Consider the following 24,776-nt stretch of genomic DNA (forward strand, 5'->3'; position numbering starts at 1 on the left):
GAGCCTAGCAAGTACAGTACTTAAAGACAACTATTTCCTATACCACTAACTTACCTTATATACAAATATGTGAATGCAAATTAAGTTTTGAATAAATGTGAAAACTACGTCTTTGTAACTAAATGTTCATTCAACTGGAAATAAATAGAAATACCTGTTTAAACCATATTCTTAACAACCCAAAATAAGTGGCTGCATTCTGGGACAATCATTTACTTCCTCTTCATCTACAGTTATACATAAACTCCAGACGTCTGTCACTTTCTGATATAACATTTAAACAAAAAAATAGACAATATTTGCAAAACTGCTTCCACATGAAGTCAAATCTTCCATTTAATAAGTCAACTTCCAGTAGTCATTATTAGTTTGCTAAATTCTTTTAACCTGGAGACTTCAGAATCACTTAAAGTAAAACACTATTCCTTCAAATTCCAAGGTGTAATATAATGGCATAATCTCAAACAGCAATACAAGGAAGAAGCCTAGTACAACTATTAAGTATACTCTGGAATCAGATTGCCAGAATTCCTACCCTAGTTGTGTAACCCTGGGCAACTTTTCTTAACCCTCAATTTCCTCACCCACAATACGAGATCTTATAGGACTGTTGTAGTAATGAAAGGGAATAATACATGAATACACGTAGGCACTTAAAGCAGCACTCAATAAATAAAAGCTGTTTCAGTACAACTGCTCTCCAACTCATATAAAGTATCCCTCATGCTGCCCCTTCTTTATTCCCTAGCTATCTATTAGATAGGAACTTCAGTTCTTTAAAGACATCTAGTAAATACTGTAAAATCATCACTTTCAGTAGGAATCAAAACAAGGAACAAGAAGTCAATCCTATATTAAAGAACACATTTAGTGCTGGCTCCTCAGTGTCACTTTACAAGTCACTCAATTCTCTAGGCCTTATTATTCCTCTCTAAAATTGAACATTCATCTAGCCAATCCACTTTTTAGTCTGGCTGGATCAAATTCAATAGGGCATACGAAGTCAGTTATATACAAACATGGTGATAAAAATCATGATTTTAACACAGATTAGGTATCAGTTCTACTCCCTGAAACTTTACAAAACTATACGAAAAAAGGGCAAGTAAGGAGTTTAAAATATTTAGTCCACTGTCTCTGGTTAAACCCCAAACTTCTAAATAAAAGTATGGAAAATATACATGACACAAAAACTTAGAAACGACCTGAATAAAAATGAACTTTTAATTTTTAAAAAGCTCTAAACATACTGGGGACACACACACAAATTGTGATGTTTCATGTCACATACAATTAAAAGATTTTATAAAACTTACTCTAGAAAGTCAATGGATTCAAGTCTTCTAGGACACAAGCAAAGAGGGGCATAAGACTATTACTACTCCAAATACTTTAAACTAGATTTAATATTGTATCTAGCTAAATCATTAGATATTTGTCTACATGAAACTTAATTACACAAATACAGCAGAGACTCAAAACACTTGTAGTAGACAACTTTATGATTAGTTCTCACAACTGCAAAAGAAAGTTTAATTGTCTATTTAACAAAAATATGATAAAATATGCAATAATCTTAAAACTACTAAAAAATCATCTTTCTGAGAATTAACAACTTTCTTGATACCTGAGGATCAAATAAAGTACACCAAGCCCATGTTTTCAAACATAAACTTAATGCTCATTCGTTAATTAAAATTTAGAAAGTCTTAGCCCAAACAGATTAGGAGCTAATTATGAAAATTGTTTTAAAATAAATCTAAGATAAATGAGATGAAAATTTTGTTTAAAAAAAAAGCCTAAGACAAAGCAAACTACATTTCAACTCAGTTCTCACTTGCTGGCATGTTTAATCCTTTAAGAGATTTGGCAAACAGCAACTCTCAGATTTGGGGAATGTTCAGATTTCCACTTTAAGTGCAGTGGATTATTAATTAAGAAAGCAGCAGATTTTCTTTCAAGCCCAACATGCAAAGTATCACATACTTAGTGACCACTACCTACAACGAACCTTTTTTAATAAGTAGAAGAAACATGATTACCTGACTAGGGTGAAAAAGGCAAATTCAAAAGTCATCTTCACTAAATATCCAAATATCTACAAATCTACAACTATCATGACAATCCAATCAGCAGTTGAAAGATGAGAAAACCCAGTTTGGCCAGGCATCTGAGTAATTCCTTAAGTTCCCTGAGTGCAGGGTACACATAGAGCGTTCGTCTTTGTACTGATGCATAGTCAAGAAGAGGCTTAACGTCTACTGACTAAAATGGACAGTGTCTACTGGCTAAACTGACAATGGAAACATGAAGGTATGGAAATAAGAATGCAAGACCAACGACAACTTTATGAGACATTGTGTATCCACAGGTTCCTACTTATAAACCTTTACAATTTAGGCCAATTATTTCTACAAAAACTCTAGTACACTAGTACATAGCTGTGTGTACATATATAGGTGCCAAATCTGTAAAATCTACTGATATACTACACCTCATAATGACCAGAAGTAATGCCATCAAAATTTCTAATAAATCCAATTAAAAATCAGCAAGTTAGCCTGTTGATTTCCTTTTTCCAAATCTAGTACACTAGTACATAGCTGTGTGTACATATATAGGTGCCAAATCTCTACTATTTACTGATATACTACTTCATAATGACCAGAAGTAATGCCATCACAATTTCTAATAAACCCAATTAAAAATCAACGAGTTAGCCTGTTCTTTCCTTTCTCCTTTATTTTGGATCGTGCTTTGTAGTATGCAGGATCTCAGTTTCTCCACCAGGGGTGGAACCTGTGCCCCTACCCCTGCAGTGGAAGCACACACTTAACTACTGGACCACCAGGGAAGTCCTTTTATTCACTTTCCTTTTTGATCCCACCATTAATGAATACATTTGTTGCACTTTACAAGCTGTTACATTTATGTGTGTTCAGTCAGTTCAGTTCAGTCCAGTCGCTCAGTCGTGTCCGACTCTTTGCGACCCCATGAATCGCAGCACGCTAGGCTTCCCTGTCCATCACCAACTCCTGGAGTTCACTCAGACTCACGTCCATCGAGTTGGTGATGCCATCCAGCCATCTCAACCTCTGTCGTCCCCTTCTCCTCCTGCCCCCAAACCCTCCCATCATCAGAGTCTTTTCCAATGAGTCAACTCTTCGCATGAGGTGGCCAAAGTACTGGAGTTTCAGCTTCAGCATCATTCTCTCTAAAGAAATCCCAGGGCTGATCTCCTTCAGAATGGACTGGTTGGATCTCCTTGCAGTCCAAAGGACTCTCAAGAGTCTTCTCCAGCACCACAGTTCAAAAGCATCAATTCTTCAGCATCAGCCTTCTTCACAGTCCAATTCCCACATCCATACATGACCACTGGAAAAACCATAGCCTTGACTAGATGGACCTTTGTTGGCAAAGTAATGTCTCTGCTTTTCAATATGCTATCTAGGTTGGTCATAACTTTCCTTCCAAGGAGTAAGCGTCTTGTTAATTTCATGGCTGCAGTTACCATCTGCAGTGATTTTGGAGCCCCCCAAAAATAAAGTCTGACACTGTTTCTACTGTTTCCCCATCTATTTCCCATGAAGTGATGGGACCAGATGCCATGATCTTAGTTTTCTGAATGTTGAGCTTTAAGCCAACTTTTTCACTTTCCTCTTCCACTTTTATCAAGATGCTTTTTAGTTCCTCTTCACTTTCTGCTATCCAGCCATCTCATCCTCTGTCATCCCCTTCTCCTCCTTCCCCCAATCCCTCCCAGAATCAGTCTTTTCCAATGAGTCAACTCTTCGCATGAGGTGGCCAAAGTGTGTTAATACTTACTAATTTCAATGTTGCCCTGGGCTTCCTTGGGAGCTCAGAGGGTAAAGAGTCTACCTGCAATGCAGGAGACCTGGGTTCAATCCCTGGGTTGGGAAGATCCCCTGGAGAAGGGAATGGTAACCCACTCTAGTATTCTTGCCTTGTGAACTCCAAGGACAGACCAGCCTGGCAGGCTACAGTTCATGGGGTCGCAGAGATTCAGACAGGACTGAGCTACTAACACACACACACATACATTTATGTGTGTTAATATGCTCTTTTCTCCTAAAAAGCAGACTAAATGGGTAAGCATTCCCAATCCACCATTTCTCACAAAATGTTAAATTTCAGGCAATGTTAATTCTATGCAATGTGATAGACAAAGCAAAATAAACTGACAAGGGGGGCAGTAATGGAAACTGCAGAAGTGGGGGAGGGAAAGATGGCCAAATAAAACTGAAAATAATAGGTAAAAAGTTTTAAAAGGCTTCAGCAAAACTTGACATCTTTACAAAATACTGCACCCTGTGAATCTCAAGAGGGGCAAAGGAGTACAGTTCATTCTTCCAAAATGACATAGTCTCCTTAACATCTCTCCAAGTAATCCCCATACACTTAGAAATACTACTCTAGCTGAAGTTTTTGAATAAATTCAGACTTAAGTAAGTTACTATGTAAAAATAATGAAACTAAAACCTATCAAAATCTCACTGTATTCATAGGCCAAAAGTTACACCAACACGTTAGGTATGGGTAAATCTATTTTTTAAAATGTACTCATCTGGGTAATATAAATGCATAAAGAAAGTTACCCAGATTCAACAAACTGTAAGTAGACAATCTAAAAAAAGTCTCTGTCACTGGCTAATGTTCAATTATATGGGAAGGACTTTGTGAACACCCAAAAATGACAATAACTTAAAAGCAACAACAAATCAACTTATAACGTTAGTTATAGATCAATCTAAGATACCAATATACTGGATTTTTCTGGAAGGCCTATATTTCAAATCATTTCTCCCTAAGGTATGGAAAAATACGTGGTAAAACTTAAAGAGATGATCACCAATGAAGTCATACAGACAGAAATACACTTGCCTGTAATTTAAAGTAAATGGAAGTAACTTCTTTAATTTTATTCACCAAATAAAAATTACTTATGTATTTCATCTTATTTATCTTCCATTTTTGTCAAACGAAAAATCAATAGTAAAGGCAGACTCTAAAAATAAGTGGTAACAATGTAAAGTCATAAGTAACTACTGAAAACAGTTACATGTAACCGACTAATCTCCTGGCTTATATTGTAGGAAGGAGTATCTGTGTTTGTTTCATTCATTCAACAAGTAATTTACTGAGCACCCATGATGTGCCAAGAACTGTGCTCAGCACTATAGACTTCTTAAAAGTTCAGATCACAGCCTCTGCCCTCTAAGAGCTTACAATCTACTACTCATTGAAAAGACAAAGCAAGTAAAACCATAATAAAACAAGGCTAGAATAAGTGAAACAGTAAGAGTTATGGGCAGGTTATATAGGATTTTATTTTGATAATCTGAAGGGGAGATGTATGCTGGGCAAATTTATTGCTGAGGACCTATTGGAGAAGGCAGGACTTGAAATGGGAGAATTTAGGTAAATAAAGTAAAGTTCACAGTGGTAATGAGCTGGGGGCAGGAGAGCAAGAAAAACACAAGCTTGGTTGTGAAATAATATCACTCAAAATACCATGAGAAGATCAGTCTGAATTCGTATTAGGGAATGCAAAGGCATGCAGCTCAGAATCATGCTTTGAATTATACAACAGGAGATCACTGAAAGTTAAGTTGTGGAAAGTAGATGTTAAGCTATTGGCACAGGAAAACACTGAAAGTGCTAGGGCAAGAAAATAACTCACTGAAATCTAAAAAGTTTTTCAGGGGACAAGCTTGAAGCAAGAAAACTATCTAAAAAGTTATAACGATATCCAAGGCATGATGCAGCTCAGATAGCAACAGGAATAGAAATAAGGTCTATAAAAACCTGCCTTATTCAATACGAGAACAAGAAAATCCAACTTAAAGAGGAATTATTCATTTATCAATTTTAACAAACAAAAGCAAAAAGAAAAAATACTAGAATAACTAGAATTAGGGAGGCATTACTAAAAGAATTTATTTTCTTATATATCAACCCATAAAATCTTATATATATCCTCTATCCTTATCAAACGATCTAAACTGAATCATAGGTTGTTAGAGCTGAAAGGGACCTTAATTCTTTTACTCTACTCTTCCCATTAAAAGAAGAGAAAAATTAAGAATTAAAGAACAGGGAAAAAAGATAGGGAGGAAGACTCTCTTGGGCTTAAGCGAAGACAAAATCACCTGTATAAGGACAGTTTATGTTGTAGAAAAGACAACAGAAGAATAAGATGTGAAAATATTTTAAAGCAAACCATTATTTACAATACACATGGAGAAAGAAGACAGCTTCATACATATCTTAATACAATCTCTTACCAGAAATAACATTTATACAACTTGTAAGGTCCCTTCCAACTGTAAGATCCTACAATTCTATGAAAGTAGAAGCAAAACTTTCCCATCTGAAGCTACTGTACAATGAGAAAGGTAAATTTAACTTACAGGATAAACTTCAAAGAATATTATTAAGCCCAAATGCTTATTACTAACAGATTGAGTCTGAATTCTAAAAGGGGCATTCTAGGTTATCTTCCGAATTAAAACAAATGAAAACATACTACTCCTTTAATCAAAATCATTTGCTCTAATTTCAAAAAATACAAACTCTGGCTAATGTAGACTGTTACGTTCAGTCTGCATATTATTTTACAAACAAGTTTTAAAATTTCATGTCAGGTTCAGTAGCATTCCAAATACCACAATCATTTAGCAAGTAAGACTGCCACCAATTATAGTCCTCAGCTGGCCCCAGAATGAGATCTTAATGTGAACTAGATATACATGAAGGTTCCATAACCTTCAGTTGCAAAGTCTAAAGAATCTGTGAATTAATGTTTTAAAATTGGATGGCAGAACCCTACCAACTTTGTATCACTGCAGCCAACTATATAGGCACCCTGCTTCTTATTATCTTCTGACCACTTACTGCTCACTAACACTTCTGAGGTTGGGTAGAAAGAAAATATGATGCAGAAAGAAAGATCAAGTTTGAGAATTATCAACTTATTTTAAGGTAATTTTTTATTGGGGTTTAAATTAGATTCCTGGATATATGATTATATTATTCATGCCCTCTCAGTCTGCTATAACACCTAAAAAAATTTGTTTTACCAAGATTTGGGCTCCATTATTGTTAGATACCAAGAGGGAGAAAAGGGAGTAATCTAATTTAAGGGGGGAAAAAAAGGATTCTCTTGATTTCCTCAAAGCTGGACTCTTAAGTCATTCAATCATCATCCTAAAAGGAGCCAACAGAGACAGACAGACTTTTACACATCTAAATAGTCAGGGTAAGCATAAAGGCACAAAAGCTTAAAGGGCATATCCTGGGCTAGGAAAAATGCAGAAGAAAACCACAAGGTAAAAGTATCTGAATGAATGTGTACCAAGTAGCAAATAACCTCACTAGGAAGATGGTCACTATAAAGTAAAGAGAAAGGGCCATAAAGCAAACTGTGACCAGCTTATGTCAATGAGATACATGAATACTTAAAAAATAAAATAATATCTGCATGTTACTCGAAATGACTAGCTGGTATCTTGGTTTTGGTAGTGCAATAGCACCAATACAGCAAGGGTAAGCAGGTCAATCCCTTGCAAAACTTACCTTGATTGGCCCAATGGAAACAGAAGGCCCCAGAAAAGAGAGAAGCATCTGGCAGTAGCAAATTGTTTTATTTTATCTTTCTGTGGAAAGAAACTAATTTTAAATAAGAACCAGAGCATTTAAAGAGTAAATATTTTTTTAAAGCTCATTATCTAGTTAGAGCAGCTCTACTAAGAAAACAAGAAGAGCTCCTTGTTGTTTAGAGATGGAAGGAAACAGAAGAGGAATCAGAGTTGTTTCTCCATCACCTAGGGAGTTTTAAAACTTGTGTTATCCTAAAGTAACATAAATAGTTCTTTTATTTAAAGAACTCCTATAAGTAGAAATTTTGGGCCTGGTGCCTTTGAATAAAGACTTTTATACAAAATTAAGGGCTATATTCCAAATAAAAAGATAAACTACTTGACATTAAGCCCTTCTACTCGAGTTAAAAAAAAAAAAAAGACACAGAGTGAGCTCCCTTCTCCACTGCAATTTCACCAATTTAACTCAAACCATCAAGGTTTAAATGATTATCAAAGCAAATGATGCCCCCAACTGGCAGAAAGCTCATACCTAATTGACTGGCTTTCCAAAATATTGTTAGCCTAAACAGTTGATTTATCCAGATACTAAATGGAAAGAACCCAGCCACTAAAGGATATGTGTATTACAGAACCTAACAGGGGGCATAAAATTATTTATGGTAACCAAACCTGTTACTTTTCTTCACTGTTTTTCTAGGAATTCAGTTTACTGAATTCATTGAGTCAGCATTAAAATCTTTTGGACCAAATCACTCCCACAAAATGTCTCTTTACAATTTATGCTGGAGATGAGAGATAGCTAGCTCAAAAGCAGGAGTGCAGAAGCAATAAGCATTTAAGAAAACAAAAAAACAAACTAGTGTAAGTGGAATAATCTATCTATTTGGCACCATCCTATGAAGAACCAAATCAGAGTAGAATCTTCCCACATCCACCCCCACCACACACATCCACACACGACAGGAAGCTATTTCAGAAATAAAATTCATTCTAAGTCAAAGGCCTAAACAATTGCTGTTTTCAGATTCTATGCATGTACAACGTCCACCAACATAAATTGTATTGACATAGCAAATTACTTCAGTTGACATTCTTGGGAAGAGTAAAGCCATTAAACTCAAAAGCTTAGATATACATTGCTACTTTTAAATTAAAAATACAAAATAAAAACAACTCAGCTTTGTTACTGCAGAAAACAAACCTCTTATACAGAAGACTTTTCAATACAATCAAAATTTGATTAGTGTCATGATTATTCAACATTTCACTTACTTAAAACATTATTTTGACATAAAATGAAACAAACAGCTGCCAAGTATTGACCCAGATTTTGAAATTCGTTGACATAAGAATACCACAGGCAAAAGTAAACAAATAAATACAAAACAAAACATTCTTACTTGTCCCATTGGTGGTCCTCCCATTGGGGGCATCATTTGTGGCATCATTCCATGAGGTACAGGAGGCATATTCGCTCTCTGACCCATAGGATGCATTCCCATTGGGGCATAATGCATGCCAGGGTGCCCCATCTGAAAAAGAGGGACAATTTAAAAATTTGCCAAGTTTCAATAAATGCTTCTCAAAAATCTGACTCCTACAAATCAGTTTTGTGCATGACATGATATTTGGCTAATGTTCGACTCAATTACTTAGTTTATACTTTCTTGTCTTAAATAAAAGAATTATACCAGTATTTATGAGCTTGAACTTGACCAAATTTCAGAAAATGGAAAAATTAAAATCAGTACCGGACACCTAATTCATAGTTTTTTTTTTTTTTTTAAGAGCATGCTGATTTAATCAATCGCCAGTTAGCTTGCTAAACTGGGAGGAAATGCATGTGAAGGCCCCCTTAACTGTAATGGTGAAAACCACAACTTTGTCCTACTTCACAGATATAAGACAGCCAACTATGTTTATTTTATAACGTCACATTATCAAGTTCATTTCTAAGCTGATTTTAAGCTTTAGAACGCTGAAAATTTACCCAATTAACTGAGATGAGGGCTGGTCTTATAAAAGACAGCGTAGGTACCCGGGGGGCACTTCACTCCTAACAAACAAACATATTATTTCCTAATAGAATCTCTAACACAGCTAAAATTACTTATGCAAAAAAAAAATTTTCCCCCCAAAGACTAAGCTCTGTTATTTACGAACACTAAACGTAAACAACTAATTTAGGCACCTTAATGCGCTTTTTATAAGACAACTCCTTTCTTTACGTGTGTCCATTGTTCCAGGTCGTAAAACCAGGTAGTTATCTGCTGCCAATTCTCCCACCTATCCCCCCGCTGCGAACACCATTACTATTAGTTAAGATTCTGGCAGACTCTGTTAAAAGTAAAAGTCTACGGAAAAAGTCTCCGTCTCCGCCTCCCCCTCCCTGCTTAACCCGGCCTACCTCTCCAAAACGCTCACCCCGCCCAGGGCCCAGCACCTCCACCGCGCATCTGCCTAGGCCGAACCTACTGAGAACTTCCAGGGTCCCACTTCCTTTCCTTTGTGCATCCCTGCTCTCCATTTCTCTCCCTCGGAACAAATCCCACCATCTCGAGCTCTTCCTTCGTCCACTCTCATCTTCTTCTCCTTTTGGAGAATGCTTCCTGTCTCTCTGACTCCGTTTTTCATTGTGCCGCTTTCCCCCTGCCCCACCGCTCCCTTACCGAGGGCCGTCTCCTCAGGAAGCCGTCAGCAGAGACCCAAGAGCTGGAGCAGAGGCTTGAGCCGGACAATCTCCGCTCCCCGTCCCCGAGACCCCGCGAGGGAGGATGGTTCTCCATTTCACTCACCATGAGGCCTCCACGCTCGGCTCCCGTCCCCGGCCTCATCGTCGGGCTCAGACTGCTCCGCCGGCGGCCACTGCCGCTACACATACCAACAAGAAGCGATCTGAGTGGCTGGCGCCCAGTGGGGCCAAAGGTTAAAGGCTGCCCTGCGCTATGGGGCGGGATCAGCGGGGCCAGTAGGCTGACAGGCTTCCCTGCTGTCCAATCAGACTGCGTTGCTGACTCGCAGCTCTTTGGCGATTCGCCCCCAGCCTCACCCTAACTCAGCGTCGACTGCCTGGAGTTGGGGGAGGGGAACGGAAGAAGTTTCTGCGCCGATTCCCCTGCAGGGAAAACTCCACCAACTTTCCCCGGGGAAGGGAAGACAACGGTGTCCCAGCTTCCAGAACTTAGACTGCCATACCCCGTAGGGGGTGGACCAGTGGAGGCCTGCCACCTTTAACACTCCCCCGCCCGAATTACCTATGCCCCACAAATCTGAGGCCTCCAGAGGTGGGATGGGATGGGGGTGGGGTAAGCAGCCTCTAGCGTTAGCCTTGACCAGGGCCAGTAGCTTGCGCGCGGAACTACAGGCGGAGGAAGGGGGCGGGGCAAGCTAGAGGAGGGGTCGTCAGGAGCGGGTTCGAGCTCCTTACGCACCAGCTGGGCGGCGCTCGCCAGGGTGGGGCGGGGGTGGAGGCCTGCCCAGCGGCGTGGAGGGAAGTTGTGGTAGGGGCGGGGAGAACAATGTGAAAGGGAAGGCTGTATTGGGCAGTTAAGGGAGATGAGGGCGCCAGGCGCTGAGCTTCCATTACTGAGGGAAGCCGAGGGAGAGTGCAGGTGTAGAGACGATGGGAGAAAGCAAACAGGTTCGGGAATGTGTGTTGGCGGGCGCTAGGACCGGGCATAGAGGAGGTGGGGCTTTGGGACTGCGAAGGCACGCGCCAGTTTAGAGGTGACGCGAAGGTGGCGGAGGTTTCTGGCGGAGAGACTAAACGCTGCACGGAGAGGAAACTCGGCTGCCTTGGGCCTCGGCTCGCCTTCCCTCGTACTGCTTGCGGGTAGTGCTCTGGTCCAGGGGCGCTCAGCCTCTCCTCGGCCCCACGGGACCTTTCTTGCCCCAGCACGCACCCCTGCGCGCCTGGGCCTAGTGGTGGAGGCCAGGCTGCTCATTGGCTACTGCGACCGCGGGGCGGGGTAGGTGGGCGACGTTGGACCTCCGAGGGCCTGAGTGTCTTTCCCGCCATGTCGTTTGTGGAGAGCGGGAGGCGTTCGGCCCTTCTGCGCCGCCGGCCCGGCACCCCTGTCCCGTTCGCTCGACCTCCGTATTCCGTTTTCAGTCAGGGAGATAGCTGGGGTGAGGGCGAAGTCGAAGAGGAGGAGGGATGCGACCAAGTGGCCCGTGATTTGCGGGCGGAGTTCTCGGCCGGGTCGTCATCGAAACTCAGAAAGGACCCGGTACTCCGGACAGATGGGGACGGATCTCCGGTTCTGCCCGATAAACGCAATGGAATTTTCTCGGCGGATGCGGGTGGTAAAGCCCTGGCTCGGCGTTGGCCGGTCCAGGTCCTCTCAATTCTCTGTTCGCTGCTGTTCGCCATCCTCCTTGCCTGCCTGCTCGCCATCACCTACCTGATCGTAAAAGGTACAGAAGGAAGCCCGGGCCTTGAAAGTCTATCCAGAGTTTACTTCAGTTGAGCCTGGACGTGGCCCTTGCCTTCATCGCCCTCTCCCCCATCGAAGCTGCAAGCTTGGTGGCTGGTTTCATCCATACGCCTCATCCGCACTTTTCTTTGGTCTTCCCCTTTGTCTTCTCTTTTCTTGAAAGTAGAAGACTTTGGTCGGTGATCAGGAGGCCCATTTTAAGAAAGGGTCTTGATAGGTTGGTAGTCTTGAAGAAATAATGAAATCAGTGAACACTTGGGGATAAAATATTGGTAAAATCAAGCAAAATGCAAAACAACTGTCCTTAAAGGAAGGCGGTGGAAAGGGTAATTTTAAAAAGCTATACAAGTTCAAAGACAAATCCGCAAATGGCTAGAGGTGTACAATCCACCTGTTCTGTACACATTGAATTCCTAAAGAACAAGGATTTCCATTGCACAGCCCAAAATGTCTGCTGCTGCTGCTGCTGCTAAGTCGCTTCAGTCGTGTCCGACTCTGTGCGACTCCATAGATGGCAGCCCATCGGGCTCCCCCGTCCCTGGGATTCTCCAGGCAAGAACACTACTTAGGTAAAATAGTCCCTCATGGATTGTGTACTGGGTTTGCAACCCAGTGTATTGGTGAAATTCTGTTGCAAACCAAGTATGTTCTTTTTCTGATTAATGGTTTTACATTTCCGTGTCTAAAGTTGAAATACTGTTGAAATACTGGCCAGGTTGAAATAGAAATATGCCTTGATAGGTTTTCCAGAACTCGTACAAATGTATTGTGTTTGGATATTTTACCATGGGAAGAATCAGACCTGAGTTGAAACCTCAGTTCTAACTGTGATTTTGGCTAAGTTATCGGCGGGGGAAAAAACTACCTTAGTTGTATGAAAAGCACCCAACACGTCACTCGAGTATTAGTTTTACTTCACTAAGTAGAATTAAATCTGTTTAATTATAGTTTTTATTTCCCTCTTTGCTTCAGGCCCGTAATGAGCTGTTGATGGCATCTAACACCTCTCCTGGAGAAGGCAATGGCACCCCACTCCAGTACTCTTGCCTGGAAAATCCCATGGACGAAGGAGCCTGGTGGGCTGCAGTCCATGGGGTCGCTGAGGGTCGCACACCACTTAGCGACTTCACTTTCATTTTTCACTTTAATGCATTGGAGAAGGAAATGGCAACCCACTCCAGTGTTCTTGCCTGGAGAATCCCAGGGACGGGGGAGCCTGGTGGCCTGCCATCTATGGGGTCGCACAGAGTCGGACACGAATGAAGTGACTTAGCAGTAGCAACACCTCTCCATGCTTGATTTTCATACAGAGGACAGATTGGCATGTTAATGTGAGAGTTTGACCTCTTCATACAATGGTACAGGGTGTAAACTGTCAGTGTTAAATATTTGGGTGCCAGTGTTTCATTCCTCTACCACTCCCTTCCCCCATTTTTTCAAAGCAGCTCAGTTTCGTCTTGTAGGTAGTTATTTCTGTTTTACTCAGAGATTGCCTTTGTTCATAAAGTCATAAAACTTGGTAAGTGGAAGTGCATTGCAGAAGACCTTAAACTGTGTTTATTTTGGAGAATAAAGAGTTGAACTCAAAAACTAGTAATTTGCCTTGTATAAAATGTCTTGGGAATAAAAATTCCCATTTTAAATACATAGCAGTTGATCATAAAGACATCTTATTTGCTCCCTGAAAGTCACCTAGCTAGTAAATGGAATCCAGGTTTGAACCCAGTTGTTCCCAGCTCCAGAGCAGTTTCAGAACTCTGCGTCTTTCTAGCCTTTGCATTTCTGTTCAAGTTATAAAATCATCTATTTTTTGTATTTACAGAGTTACATGCTGAAAATTTGAAGAAGGAAGATGATGTAAACACTGGACTGTTAGGTATGGACCTTACTGTCGCTTGATTTTGAGCTCACTGTTGTTTTTTATGTTTTAATGATACACAGGTTTAGATAAAATACTATATTCCCTGTGTGGTAGTGTTTCACTTTTCTTCATTTGTATATGTATGTGGTATATTTTGTTACACTTTCTTTTTATGTATATGTTTGTTTGTATGCCAGACACACTAGGAATATATTTTGAACACAACTGTATGTAACAGACCCAGAGAATACTTAACATTTTTTAGTTACTTTTTGCAAAAGCTTCTCTACACTTTTTTTGAGGAGGTAAACAAACAATTCCCCACAGACTTAACAAAGATAACATCTTAAGCAGGCCTCAGAAGTTTAAGTTCAAATCTCCTTATAAGCAACTTGGTTTTTTAAAAAATATGAAAAGTATTGGATATACTTAACACAAGCTAGTTATGACCAGGGAAAAGACCTGAGTTTCTATAGAATGTCAGTAGAATGCTAGTTTACAGGTTTGTAGTAAAAAATTCAGTTGTTATTTAATCTTTATTTTTCTCTGCCAAAATAATTGTGAAGAGTTCAGAATTTTACCTGTCTGGCATATTTTACTCCTATTTGCTATAATTTATTTGCTGATCACTCTGAATTGGGAATGAGGGTATGGGAAATGATTGAGAGCCTATCCCACTTGTTATTCCCTCTCCCAATCTTAGCTAACTATTTAAATTAGCTCTTCAAGCCTAATGTCCTCATGATTAGGACAACAGAGTCCACCTGATTTTGCAGAAAGGGAAGCTTTTTATCTTCAAATTATGAACAGATGAGTTTGCTGGATGTCCCATGAAAACTTGTCTGTGCTTAACTTCTGCCATGGGAAAACATGTCCTTTTCAGTTACTCATTTTGTTAGTGTGCCTCTGTGTTGTTAAACTGTTGCATCTCTAAAATCAACAGTGATCATAAGGCTTTTCATAGCATTTATTGATCTGTCAACTCTTGACTGAAAGGAACAATATATAAGCCTAAATGCCTGTTAAAAAACTTAGTTTCTAAAGGAGCTGAGACACTGCTATGCTCATGCTTGTTTCTGTGAAAGAAATGTTCATGGGGAGCCCCATTTATAGTTGCTTTAAAAAGGTTCCTAATGAGCATCGTATCAGTGCCTTTGGGAGTTTATTGATCCTAATGGCCAACAGGATTAGGCTATTACAGTGTTCAACTTAACTAGTGAGGTAGTCCCACCAAGGAGATGTGATTAATACTTTTGGCTGGCTTTGGAACTCATCTCCCCAAATCTTCCCTGGGTGCCATTGGAATCACACTGCAGAGTTCGTAGGGCTTTCCTTTTATAATTGTCCTGTAAGCCTATTTTTCAGATAAATTAATAAAATAAAACTTAAGGTCATTTAGTTGAAAATCACATTCCAGCCATTCCTCCTTGAAGTTATTTTCTGGCCAAATTGATTGCACTAATCATATATAACATTGAACTGTTTCATTTTCTACATTTGCTTTTCTGTCAGCATTTTCCCAGATTTTATCATGTTTCACAGTTAGTCCTATTTCCAATTTTTGCATTTTTTTCTAAGTTTTATAACTAGGAAAGTATCAGAAAGAATGATAAATGATTTTTTATTTGAGGCAAATCTGAAATAAGTGCATAAAATAATAGAAGGAATTAACCCTTAGCAAATACTCCTTAATCTGAGACTGTTGTTATCAAATGTAGTGCTAGTACTTTTACAAACACTGTAAATAGTACTATACAGAAATTGTAATCAGATTTTGTGGAGTTCCTTCAGTGTCTAAAAACGGTTTTAAATTTGATCTTTGGTTCCTATGACATCTATTAGTTAGTAGTTACCTTTAAGTCTCTTTTGTGGCTAGGAGCAGATTCCTAGCATCTTGCAGTGTCAAGGGCTGTTTATTTTTTAGCTGCCCATTTACTGCTCGTTTTATGCTTGAGGTGTTTCCAGGCTTCTACACATTTTCCAGAGAAGAGATGACTGACAAAGATGAAGCCTGCTCATTTAAAGAGGTGATGATTGATTTCTTTTCTTCTGCAGAGTGATAAGTGAGACTTTGTACCATCATAACTGAAAGAGACAGAACATTAGAAATATGGTAAAAATTTCCAAGGGAAAGGATATGTTGGGAAATGACCCATTCTCTTAGAAAGGTGCAAGTTGGTAGCAACGGACTCAGTTTCTTCCCCACAGTGAAAGCTGATTGAAACCATAAACTTGAGCTTTTTAGTGGCTGTATAATATGAACCTTATAATTTGAGCCCACAGTCTACTAAGGAAATAATATAGTACTTTCTGTAGCTGGGTAGGGTAACTCTAATATTTCATCTAATAATTCACAAATATGTTATCCTATTCTGCAGCAGAGTCTTTGTAAAATTTTTATATTGCTGATAACAGTAAAAGAACCAAAGCAAAAAAAGAAGAGAAAAGCAAAAAGCCCTAAAACACTGGAAGGATACAACCAAACTGTTAGCTTATCTGAATTTTGAAATTATAGTTTTTTTAATCTCTGTTGTTTGTAATGAATGACTGTAACGCCTAATGAGAAAAACTTTGTTTAAAAAAAGCACAAGTGTAAGTTTAAGAAAGTGTGAAAACCATGTTCAACAATTAACAACAGTACTGAACTATTACAGTATGCCAAAAATGTGTTATCTCACCTGGTATTCCCAACTATCCTGCATCCATAAATATAAAATACTCGTTCTAAATCAAAACTCAAGACAGTGTATATTAGAATTTATGCCATCAGATAGCTTAGGCGTGGTAACAAGGCAAAAACAGTACAGATCATTATCCGGAATTATCAGTGTGCAGCTGAATTATTAGTCATTAAATCATTACAAGTCTTCTCTTAACACGTAAAAGTATTAATGAGAACTAGACATTAGGAGCTCTATTTCTCAAGAAATTGGTTTATTATTGTTAGTGTGGTGCTACCTGGCCCAGCTGATGGAAAGGATGTTTCTTAGGCTAATGAAGTCAGACAAGTTAGCATCAGAATCACCTGGAAAACTTGTTAAAGCGTTTTGCTGGGCTTCACCTAGTCTAGTGGAGAAGGCAATGGCACCCCACTCCAGCACTCTTGCCTGGAAAATCCCATGGATGGAGGAGCCTGGTAGGCTGCAGTCCAAGGGGTCGTGAAGAGTCAGACACGACTGAGCAACTTCCCTTTCACTTTTCACTTTCATGCATTGGAGAAGGAAATGGCAGCCCAGTCCAGTGTTCTTGCCTGGAGAATCCCAGGGACAGGGGAGCCTGGTGGGCTGCCGTCTATGGGATCGCACAGAGTCAGACACGACTGAAGCAACTTAGCAGCAGCAGCAGCACCTAGAGTTTCTGTTCAGTAAGTATAAGGTAGAGCCCAGAAATTTTCATTCCTCATAGATTTCTAGGTGATGCTCATGCTGCTAGTTTACAAGAACCACTAGTCTAGTAGTTTTTATTCCTCAGTTATAGCAACAGCAAACAAACAAAAAACCCTGAAGATTTCTTACTCTAAATTTATAAAATTTCAGACCCTATCCTTAGTCTCCTGGAGTTAAAGTCACCTAATAGGCTGCACTCTCAGTATCCTCTCAGGGTCTGTTGGCCCCAGTCTTCATTTTAAAATTTTCTTGAGTAGTTCTTTTTGTAAGAATTATTTCATGTCGCTTATTCTTACTTATGGGATCTTCCACGGAATAAAGAGAAAATTGAGATATATTTTTTTTGATAGAATAAAGCTTATTTAATCTTGAAATTACCTTATTGGTGCATTGGCCTCTTTTATATATCTAAAATGCATTATAAGATTTTAATGATTTATTTTCTTGTATCTGGAAACACTTTGTTATTGTATTATATTAGGAATCATTTAATATTACTCATCAGTTATTCTCAACTATGCTGAAAAGAATAAAATAATTTGATAAAATATTCCAGAGCAGAGGTCAGCGAACCCTGATCTGCTACCTGTTTTTGTAAATTGAATTTCATTGTAGCATACCTGTGCCCCATTGTTTTATGTATTGACTATGGCTGCTTTCATGCTAAAACGTCAGAGTTGAGTAGTTGGGAAAGAGACCTGATGGTAAGTGGAGCTGAGGATATTTACCATCTGGTTGTTTTCAGGAAAACTATTGTATTCTCAGCCAGGTGTCATTTAACAGGACGAAGGCAAAAACACAAACCATCCCCTTTTGCTAAAATATGTATAATGTTCTTTTTCATCTTTTATGAGTCTGTGCCTACTAATTTTTTTGATACTTTTTGTAAATGGACAAATGCTAATGTCAGGTGATTGGAAAGGAATAGGGGGGAAAATCACTGGATTGAGCATTCAGATTGTTTAAAAATCTAAAAATGAAGATGTTTTACAGATTATGGAGCTAAGTTGGCTAAGTAATATTCCATTGTATACATATACCATAGCTTCTCTATGCATTCATCTGTCAGTGGACATCTAGATTGCTTCCAAAAATGTGGAACACTTAATAAATATGCATGTCATGCTTGCACAGGGGCCATGCTAATCTCTGGATTGTTGCAGTTTTACTATGCTGCTACTGCTAAGTCACTTCATTTGTGTCCGACTCTGTGTGACCCCATAGACGGCAGCCCACCAGGCTCCCCCGTCCCTGGGATTCTCCAGGCAAGAACACTGGAGTGGGTTGCCATTTCCTTCTCCAATGCATGAAAGTGAAAAGTGAAAGTCAAGTCGCTCAGTCGTGTCCAACTCGTAGTGACCGCATGGACTGCAGCCTACCAGGCTCCCCTGTCCATGGGATTTTCCAGGCAAGAGGAGTGGAGTGGGGAGCCATCGCCTTATGTGCTGCCAAAGTGAGCACTCACTATATTCTTTCTTCTACTTTTGTGTATGTTTGAAATTGTTCATAATAAAAAAGTTTTTTTTAAAGTTTCCCTTGTGAATATGATGTTTTAACAGGATTGGAAAACTACAAATGATACTTAACTCAAGTTTCATCAGTTTCAATCAGAATATTCCTTTTCACTCCTTAACCTTTTAATAGGAAAGGGAGTGGAATTCCTACAAGCTGAGTGGCAGATTGACAGAATAGTTGAGTGGAGACCTTTATCAGTGCAGCTGCTGTACTCCAACTGTGTGTTCAGGTCAGATGGCACTGGTAGGGGAGGAAAGACCCCTTTCCTCTGCTCCTGTACTTGGAAATAAGTTTGAAGACCCATGGCTGTTGAGCTTTTTGATAAAGTTGCACACATTTGCTTACCATTAAAATTGTTGATTAGTTCTATGCATAAGTCCATCAAAGCTTTTATTAGTAGCCAGGTAGTTACAGCTTTTACAGCTTATAAAACTACCTGTTAATTTTGATTTTTAATTTCATAACTTAGTTATATGAGTTATAGTCTCATGAAAAAAATTTCATTAAAACAAAGGTGACCATTAATCTACTTGTGTATTTTCAGGTCTTTTTCTATGTGTTTATATGTCTATAATAAGTATAATAACTTAAGATATGTGGTTTTATCACAGCTGTAGGAAAAATAATTGTGATCATGCATATGCTGCAGCTTCATTAGAATACCTCGGAGTTCGTTCTGTCTTAGTAAACATGGTTCTGCCTCATTCTTTTTTTATTACTGCATTATATTTCATACTTTTTCAGTTTACTTAAACATTTCAAACGTCAGAAGCTCTAAAACAGAACTTGGAATTTATCAATATGTGGTCACATCTTGTCCTCTTGTTTATTTATGACAGGAATACATCTTAGAAGAATGTAACTGATAGCATAACATTTTTTAATAAGACACCTTTCCCAGTATGGGAACGGAATTTCCCACCTACTCTCGTATTTGCTTTAGGTGAAACCATTGAGTCCAGGGGGTTACAGTGGATGAAAGAGATTTTCTATCATATCATATAAATTGATGAAAATTAACTATAGAAAAGAAACAAGGATGTGTGTATTTAAAGACCTGTATCCTTTGACATAGCAGTTGTTCATAAATTTGTTACAGATGTCTTTGTATAACTGTATAAGAATGTTACTTGGCAGCTTTGTTTTTAATAATGAAAAGTGCAATAATAAAAATATGCAGTGGAATTGTGGCTATGTGTACTGGATATGGAAGGTCTCTAAAAATGTTGTGTGAAAAAGTTCAGGACAGTTTTTCTAGTGAGAATCCCATTTGTGGAAAATAAACTGAGAAAATAAATACATGGCATACATTTGTATGTAACTGGCTCATTCTTGTACATAGCTATCTACATTACCTATAATTTTTACAAAAGATGAACAATAAACTGATTGCTTTTAGAAACAGTTGGTAAATTGGAGAAGGAAGACTAACTTAATTTTTACGTACCTTTAAAAAATTATGTTAACTTGGTAAAAAGGGTTTATAAAACATAAGTTATCAAATTTTTAACTTCAAGAGTTTTGTTAAAAAATGTAGTTGTGAACTGCCAACTTTTGTGGCTTTTCTGCTTGTTCATACATGAATTGAGTAATTTCAGAAGCATACACACACTTCTAGACCACAGTACTGCAATGTACTCTTTTAGCCTTATTGTTGTAATGTGACTTTTATCAGGGATGTAACTGTTGATCAGTTCAAAGTGAATGTAAAATAACTAAAATGCCCCAAATGAGGCAGGCACTTAGATCATAGAATAGTAGTTATTTCTGAAGACTCAAGAATATTTTTGTATTAAATCCGGTAAGTGTTCTGTTAAAGCACTTGAATAAAAAAGCCTGATGGACCTTAGGGAGCCTCACCTTTTGTTGTTGGTTATTTTGTGTCTTTCTCACTTTTTTAGATATTTAGAATTTTCCATCATTCCACCACAGTCCCCATACAGTCTCTGAGTTGGCAGGATGGTTGCCCTCAGTCTTTACTCAGGTTCTCTCTGCTCAGTCCCACATTGGGTACAGTTCTAGGGTTTGACTCTGTCAGGACATTGGGATGGGAATACGATCTAGTCCTCAAGACATTTGCTCAAATGACTTGCTGCTGAAACATTTTGCATTCTGTTCAGGATGGCCTTTCAGATGCAGCAGCTTCCAAGCCACATGACCATATGCTATTTCTATGCCCCACTTAAGGCAGAGGCATCTGCAGACTTGGCTCAGGACCTGTCTGCCAAGATTCTGTATACAGCTCCATTTCCTCTTTAGTGTGTGTGGCTTCTTGATGGCTCCACCAGGAAGCCTCAGCAACACTACCACCTCTCCATATACACATACAAATGCAACCACACATACACCACTTTTCAAAACCAGGACTCTTTCTCATCTGTAGATAAAGCCCTCACTGTCTCCCTGTCTACACATTTTTTTCTGTATCCTTGCTATCCAAGATACTTTGTCTTTACCCTCCTCCTCCTTATATCTGTCCTACTTTCCCTTAATTTTGCAACATAAAAACCAAAGAGACATAGGGCTGTTTCTCCTTTCTTTGCCACATCCTTCTGGGGCAGTTAACACAAAGTTTGTTATCTTTTGAAAACGGGGTAAGGGAAGGGGAACTATCAGGAGAAAAAAATTAGGTTCATCTTTCAAAAATACTTTGCCACAGATTTGTTTATTACTTCATTGCTCTGAGTTTCTCTTTCAGTAACTCAGTCTGGTACTGAGTTTTAATTAGTTTACAGACAGTCCAGTCCACATATTTATTTTCTGCTCCTTGCTAAAATAAAGCTATATTTGGTTGTGCATTTTGTGCAGCCAGGGAATTTGGTAATTCATAAGTCAGCCTCTGTTGTAGTCTTCTCAGCCTTTCTTCTGTGTACTCCTGAGGCCTGGGATACACTCATCGGTAGTGGTGGCTTGGTAAACTATGAAGGAAGCAATTTTAATGTGTATCTTCAATCCTTCAGATTAATTTCTTGTCTCTCTCAGTCACTCTGTTTATTCCCCACATCGTTCCCATATCTTAACTCTTTCCTCTTGCAGCTCGTTGTAGTACTGTTCTTTTGACTTGATATTTCTCATAAATTGCATTACAGTGTGAATGAAAATCTAGGATCCCAGCTCATTTATAAATTGGAAAGTAACATTTCTTCATGTACCGAGCAAAGTTAAGGAATCAGATTAGGTTTGTAATGTTTGTAGGAAAATTATAAAGAGTAGATACTCTAATAGAATTAATTCATATGTCAGAAGTTCATGGTATGGAAAGAAAGGGATCAGTTCAGTTCAGTCGCTCAGTCGTGTCCAACTCTTTGCGACCCCATGAATCGCAGCACGCCAGGCCTCCCTGTTCATCACCAACTCCCGGAGTTCACTCAAACTCATGTACATCAAGTTGGTGATGCCATCCAGCCATCTCATCTTCTGTTGTCCCCTTCTTCTCCTGCCCCCAATCCTTCCCAGCATCAGGGTCTGTTCCAATGAGTCAACTCTTCGCCTGAGGTGGCCAAAGTACTGGAGTTTCAGCTTCAGCATCAGTCCTTTCAGTGAACACCCAGGACTGATCTCCTTTAGGATGGACTGCTTGGACCTCCTTGCAGTCCAAGGGACTCTCAAGAGTCTTCTCCAACACCACAGTTCAAAAGCATCAGTTCTTCAGCGCTCAGCTTTCTTCACAGTCCAACTCTCACATCCATACATGACCACAGGAAAAACCATAGCCTTGACTAGATGGACCTTTGTTGGCAAAGTAATGTCTCTGCTTTTCAATATGCTATCTAGGTTGGTCATAACTTTTCTTCCAAGGAGTAAGAGTCTTTTAATTTCATGGCTGCAATCACCATCTGCAGTGATTTTGAAGCCCCCCAAAATAAAGTCAGCCAGTGTTTCCACTGTTTGCCCATCTATTTCCCATGAAGTGATGGGACCAGATGCCATGATCTTTGTTTTCTGAATGTTGAGCCTTAAGCCAACTTTTGCACTCTCCTCTTTCACTTTCATCAAGAGGCTTTTTAGTTCCTCTTCACTTTATGCCATAAGGATGGTGTCATCTTCATATCTGACGTTATTGAGATTTCTCCCAGCAATCTTGATTCCAGCTTGTGCTTCCTCCAGCCCAGCATTTCGTATGATGTACTAAGCCGGGTGACAATATACAGCCTTGACGTACTCATTTTCCTATTTGGAACCAGTCTGTTTCTCCACGTCCAGTTCTAACTTGTTTCCTGACCTGCATATAGGTTTCTCAAGGATCACTTAGTACTAAGTAATAAAAAGTAGCAAGCTGTGATCACAGAGTTAAATAAAAGTGTTAGGACACTTTTTAACAGTGAAGTGTTTTAACATTTTCTCCATTCAGTTATATAAAACTGAAGATAAAAGCTTTATTTTTAAGTTGAATTTGTATTCTTTTCCACATAGTAAATTATAATTGAATTAAAATATTCATTGATATGACTTCTAGTTGTGCTTTAATATTTTACACTTCCACAAAAGATTTTCTCCAAGGCTCATATCTCTTTTATCACTTAAGTATAATTTAGAGGATTAGAAATATGTATGATCTTCTGAACGTGATCTGAGTTAATTTAATTGCTTTGGTGTTAATAATTCAAGTTTTCTCCTCTTTCCCCATTAAGGATTCTGGAGTCTACTTATAATATCCCTAACTGCTGGATTCTCCTGCTGCAGCTTTTCTTGGACAGTGACTTACTTTGATTCCTTTGAACCAGGAATGTTTCCTCCTACTCCTCTTTCACCTGCCAGGTTCAAGTAAGTATTCTTGTTTCTTTTTTTTTTCCCAATCCATTCCAGCTCTGTTAAACATACTAAAATAGAAGCACGAGGCTGCTTATTTTTGAAATAATATGTTGAGGTCCCAACATATTATTACAGCTTGGCTGTACAGCTTGGCTCCGTCTTTAGATAAGTGGAGAAGAATATTTTAAACTCTATATGTGGATAATGCAGAGGTGTTTTTAAAAGTTAAATTTAAAAAATAAGATGTATGAAACTTTGACGGCTATTAATCCTTTTGGGATGAAATTTCATTTGAAACACTTTATGAAGGCTGAATTAAAAATTCATGCTTGGATAGTTAAGACTTAATAATTGGATTGAAATTTTCCTTAAACTCTGTGTAATAAGTAGCAAGCATTTATGGCATACCCCCCAAATTTATATATCTAGACAATATTAGATTTATTTTATAGTGGAACATTAAATTTCTTTGGTCTGTATTTTCTGTTTCAAAGAGTTTCAGAAAATTTGGTAATCAGTATTTTAATCTAGTTTGTTTATGTTAGGAAGACTCGGGTTTTAAATACAATTTTCCAAATGAAAGCATCTAAGACCTCTAGTTTATCCTACAAACTAAGGTTGGAAGAAGTGGGAGAAGAGTATGAAGAGTGGAAAATAAATTATATTAATGATACATATGTTATCAAGAGTACTATACGTGGTACTGTTGTTACTGCCAGTTCCTGCCCACCCCATGGACAACTCATAGAGATCAAATGAAATATGTTTGAGGCACTCTGTAAGTAAGTTTGATACTAATGATAGTTACTAATAATCATTGTTATTAATGGTCTTTGTTGTTTTTAAATTCATTTTTCTGTCTTATAAATATATTTAAAAAATTTTTGATTTCACTTTAAATGAAATATGTAAGTTTATTTAAGGCATCTTAATAAATCCCTATCTATGTAACATAAATCACATACTTGCCAATAAATTTTGTGTATGTGTTTTGAGTGGATAATGATTAATTAATAATCTAAACTAAGTTATATGTAATGGTGCAGTGCCCTTACATAATTTACATGGGTGACATTGAGTTCGAAAGTTAATTTTGCTAAGTATTCAATTCAGTTATTTTCTATTGCTGTTCATTGACATCAACCAGTTAACTTTAATGAGGGTGTGAGTCTAATATAGATGATACAGTAAGTCACACAAAAAA

The 24,776-nt window shown here is 38.6% G+C and overlaps 2 protein-coding genes and 1 non-coding gene across 13 annotated transcripts in view; 1 reads left to right on the forward strand and 2 right to left on the reverse strand.

The window, feature by feature from the left end:
• The window catches only part of PRPF40A (pre-mRNA processing factor 40 homolog A), a 59,514-nt gene extending 48,807 nt beyond the window's left edge, over positions 1–10,707 (reverse strand). For 4 of the 10 annotated variants that reach the window (XM_040229088.1, XM_040229087.1, XM_040229091.1 and 1 more), the window contains exons 1-2: positions 10,292–10,501; positions 9,023–9,154 (exon numbers count right to left, since the gene is read on the reverse strand). In XM_040229088.1, the coding sequence (XP_040085022.1) occupies positions 9,023–9,154; positions 10,292–10,501 (342 nt within the window). Of the gene's footprint in view, positions 1–7,596; positions 7,677–9,022; positions 9,155–10,291 lie in introns of all 10 variants that reach the window. The other 6 variants (XM_040229096.1, XM_040229095.1, XM_040229094.1 and 3 more) reach the window with 4 other exon arrangements.
• Positions 10,693–24,776, forward strand: part of ARL6IP6 (ADP ribosylation factor like GTPase 6 interacting protein 6) — a 111,376-nt gene continuing 97,292 nt past the window's right edge. The window contains exons 1-3 of one of the 2 annotated variants that reach the window (XM_040229098.1): positions 10,693–12,038; positions 13,881–13,934; positions 23,452–23,584. In XM_040229098.1, the coding sequence (XP_040085032.1) occupies positions 11,639–12,038; positions 13,881–13,934; positions 23,452–23,584 (587 nt within the window). In that variant the 5' untranslated portion in view covers positions 10,693–11,638. The remainder of the gene's footprint in view (positions 12,039–13,880; positions 13,935–23,451; positions 23,585–24,776) is intronic. The other variant, XM_040229099.1, reaches the window with a different exon arrangement.
• LOC120855180 lies at positions 18,395–18,497 on the reverse strand. The gene has a single exon (XR_005719158.1). It is a non-coding gene; the product is annotated as a U6 spliceosomal RNA (small nuclear RNA).

This window comes from Oryx dammah, unplaced genomic scaffold, assembly GCF_014754425.2.
Source record: "Oryx dammah isolate SB20612 unplaced genomic scaffold, SCBI_Odam_1.1 HiC_scaffold_27, whole genome shotgun sequence".
Taxonomy (NCBI): Eukaryota; Metazoa; Chordata; class Mammalia; order Artiodactyla; family Bovidae; genus Oryx; species Oryx dammah.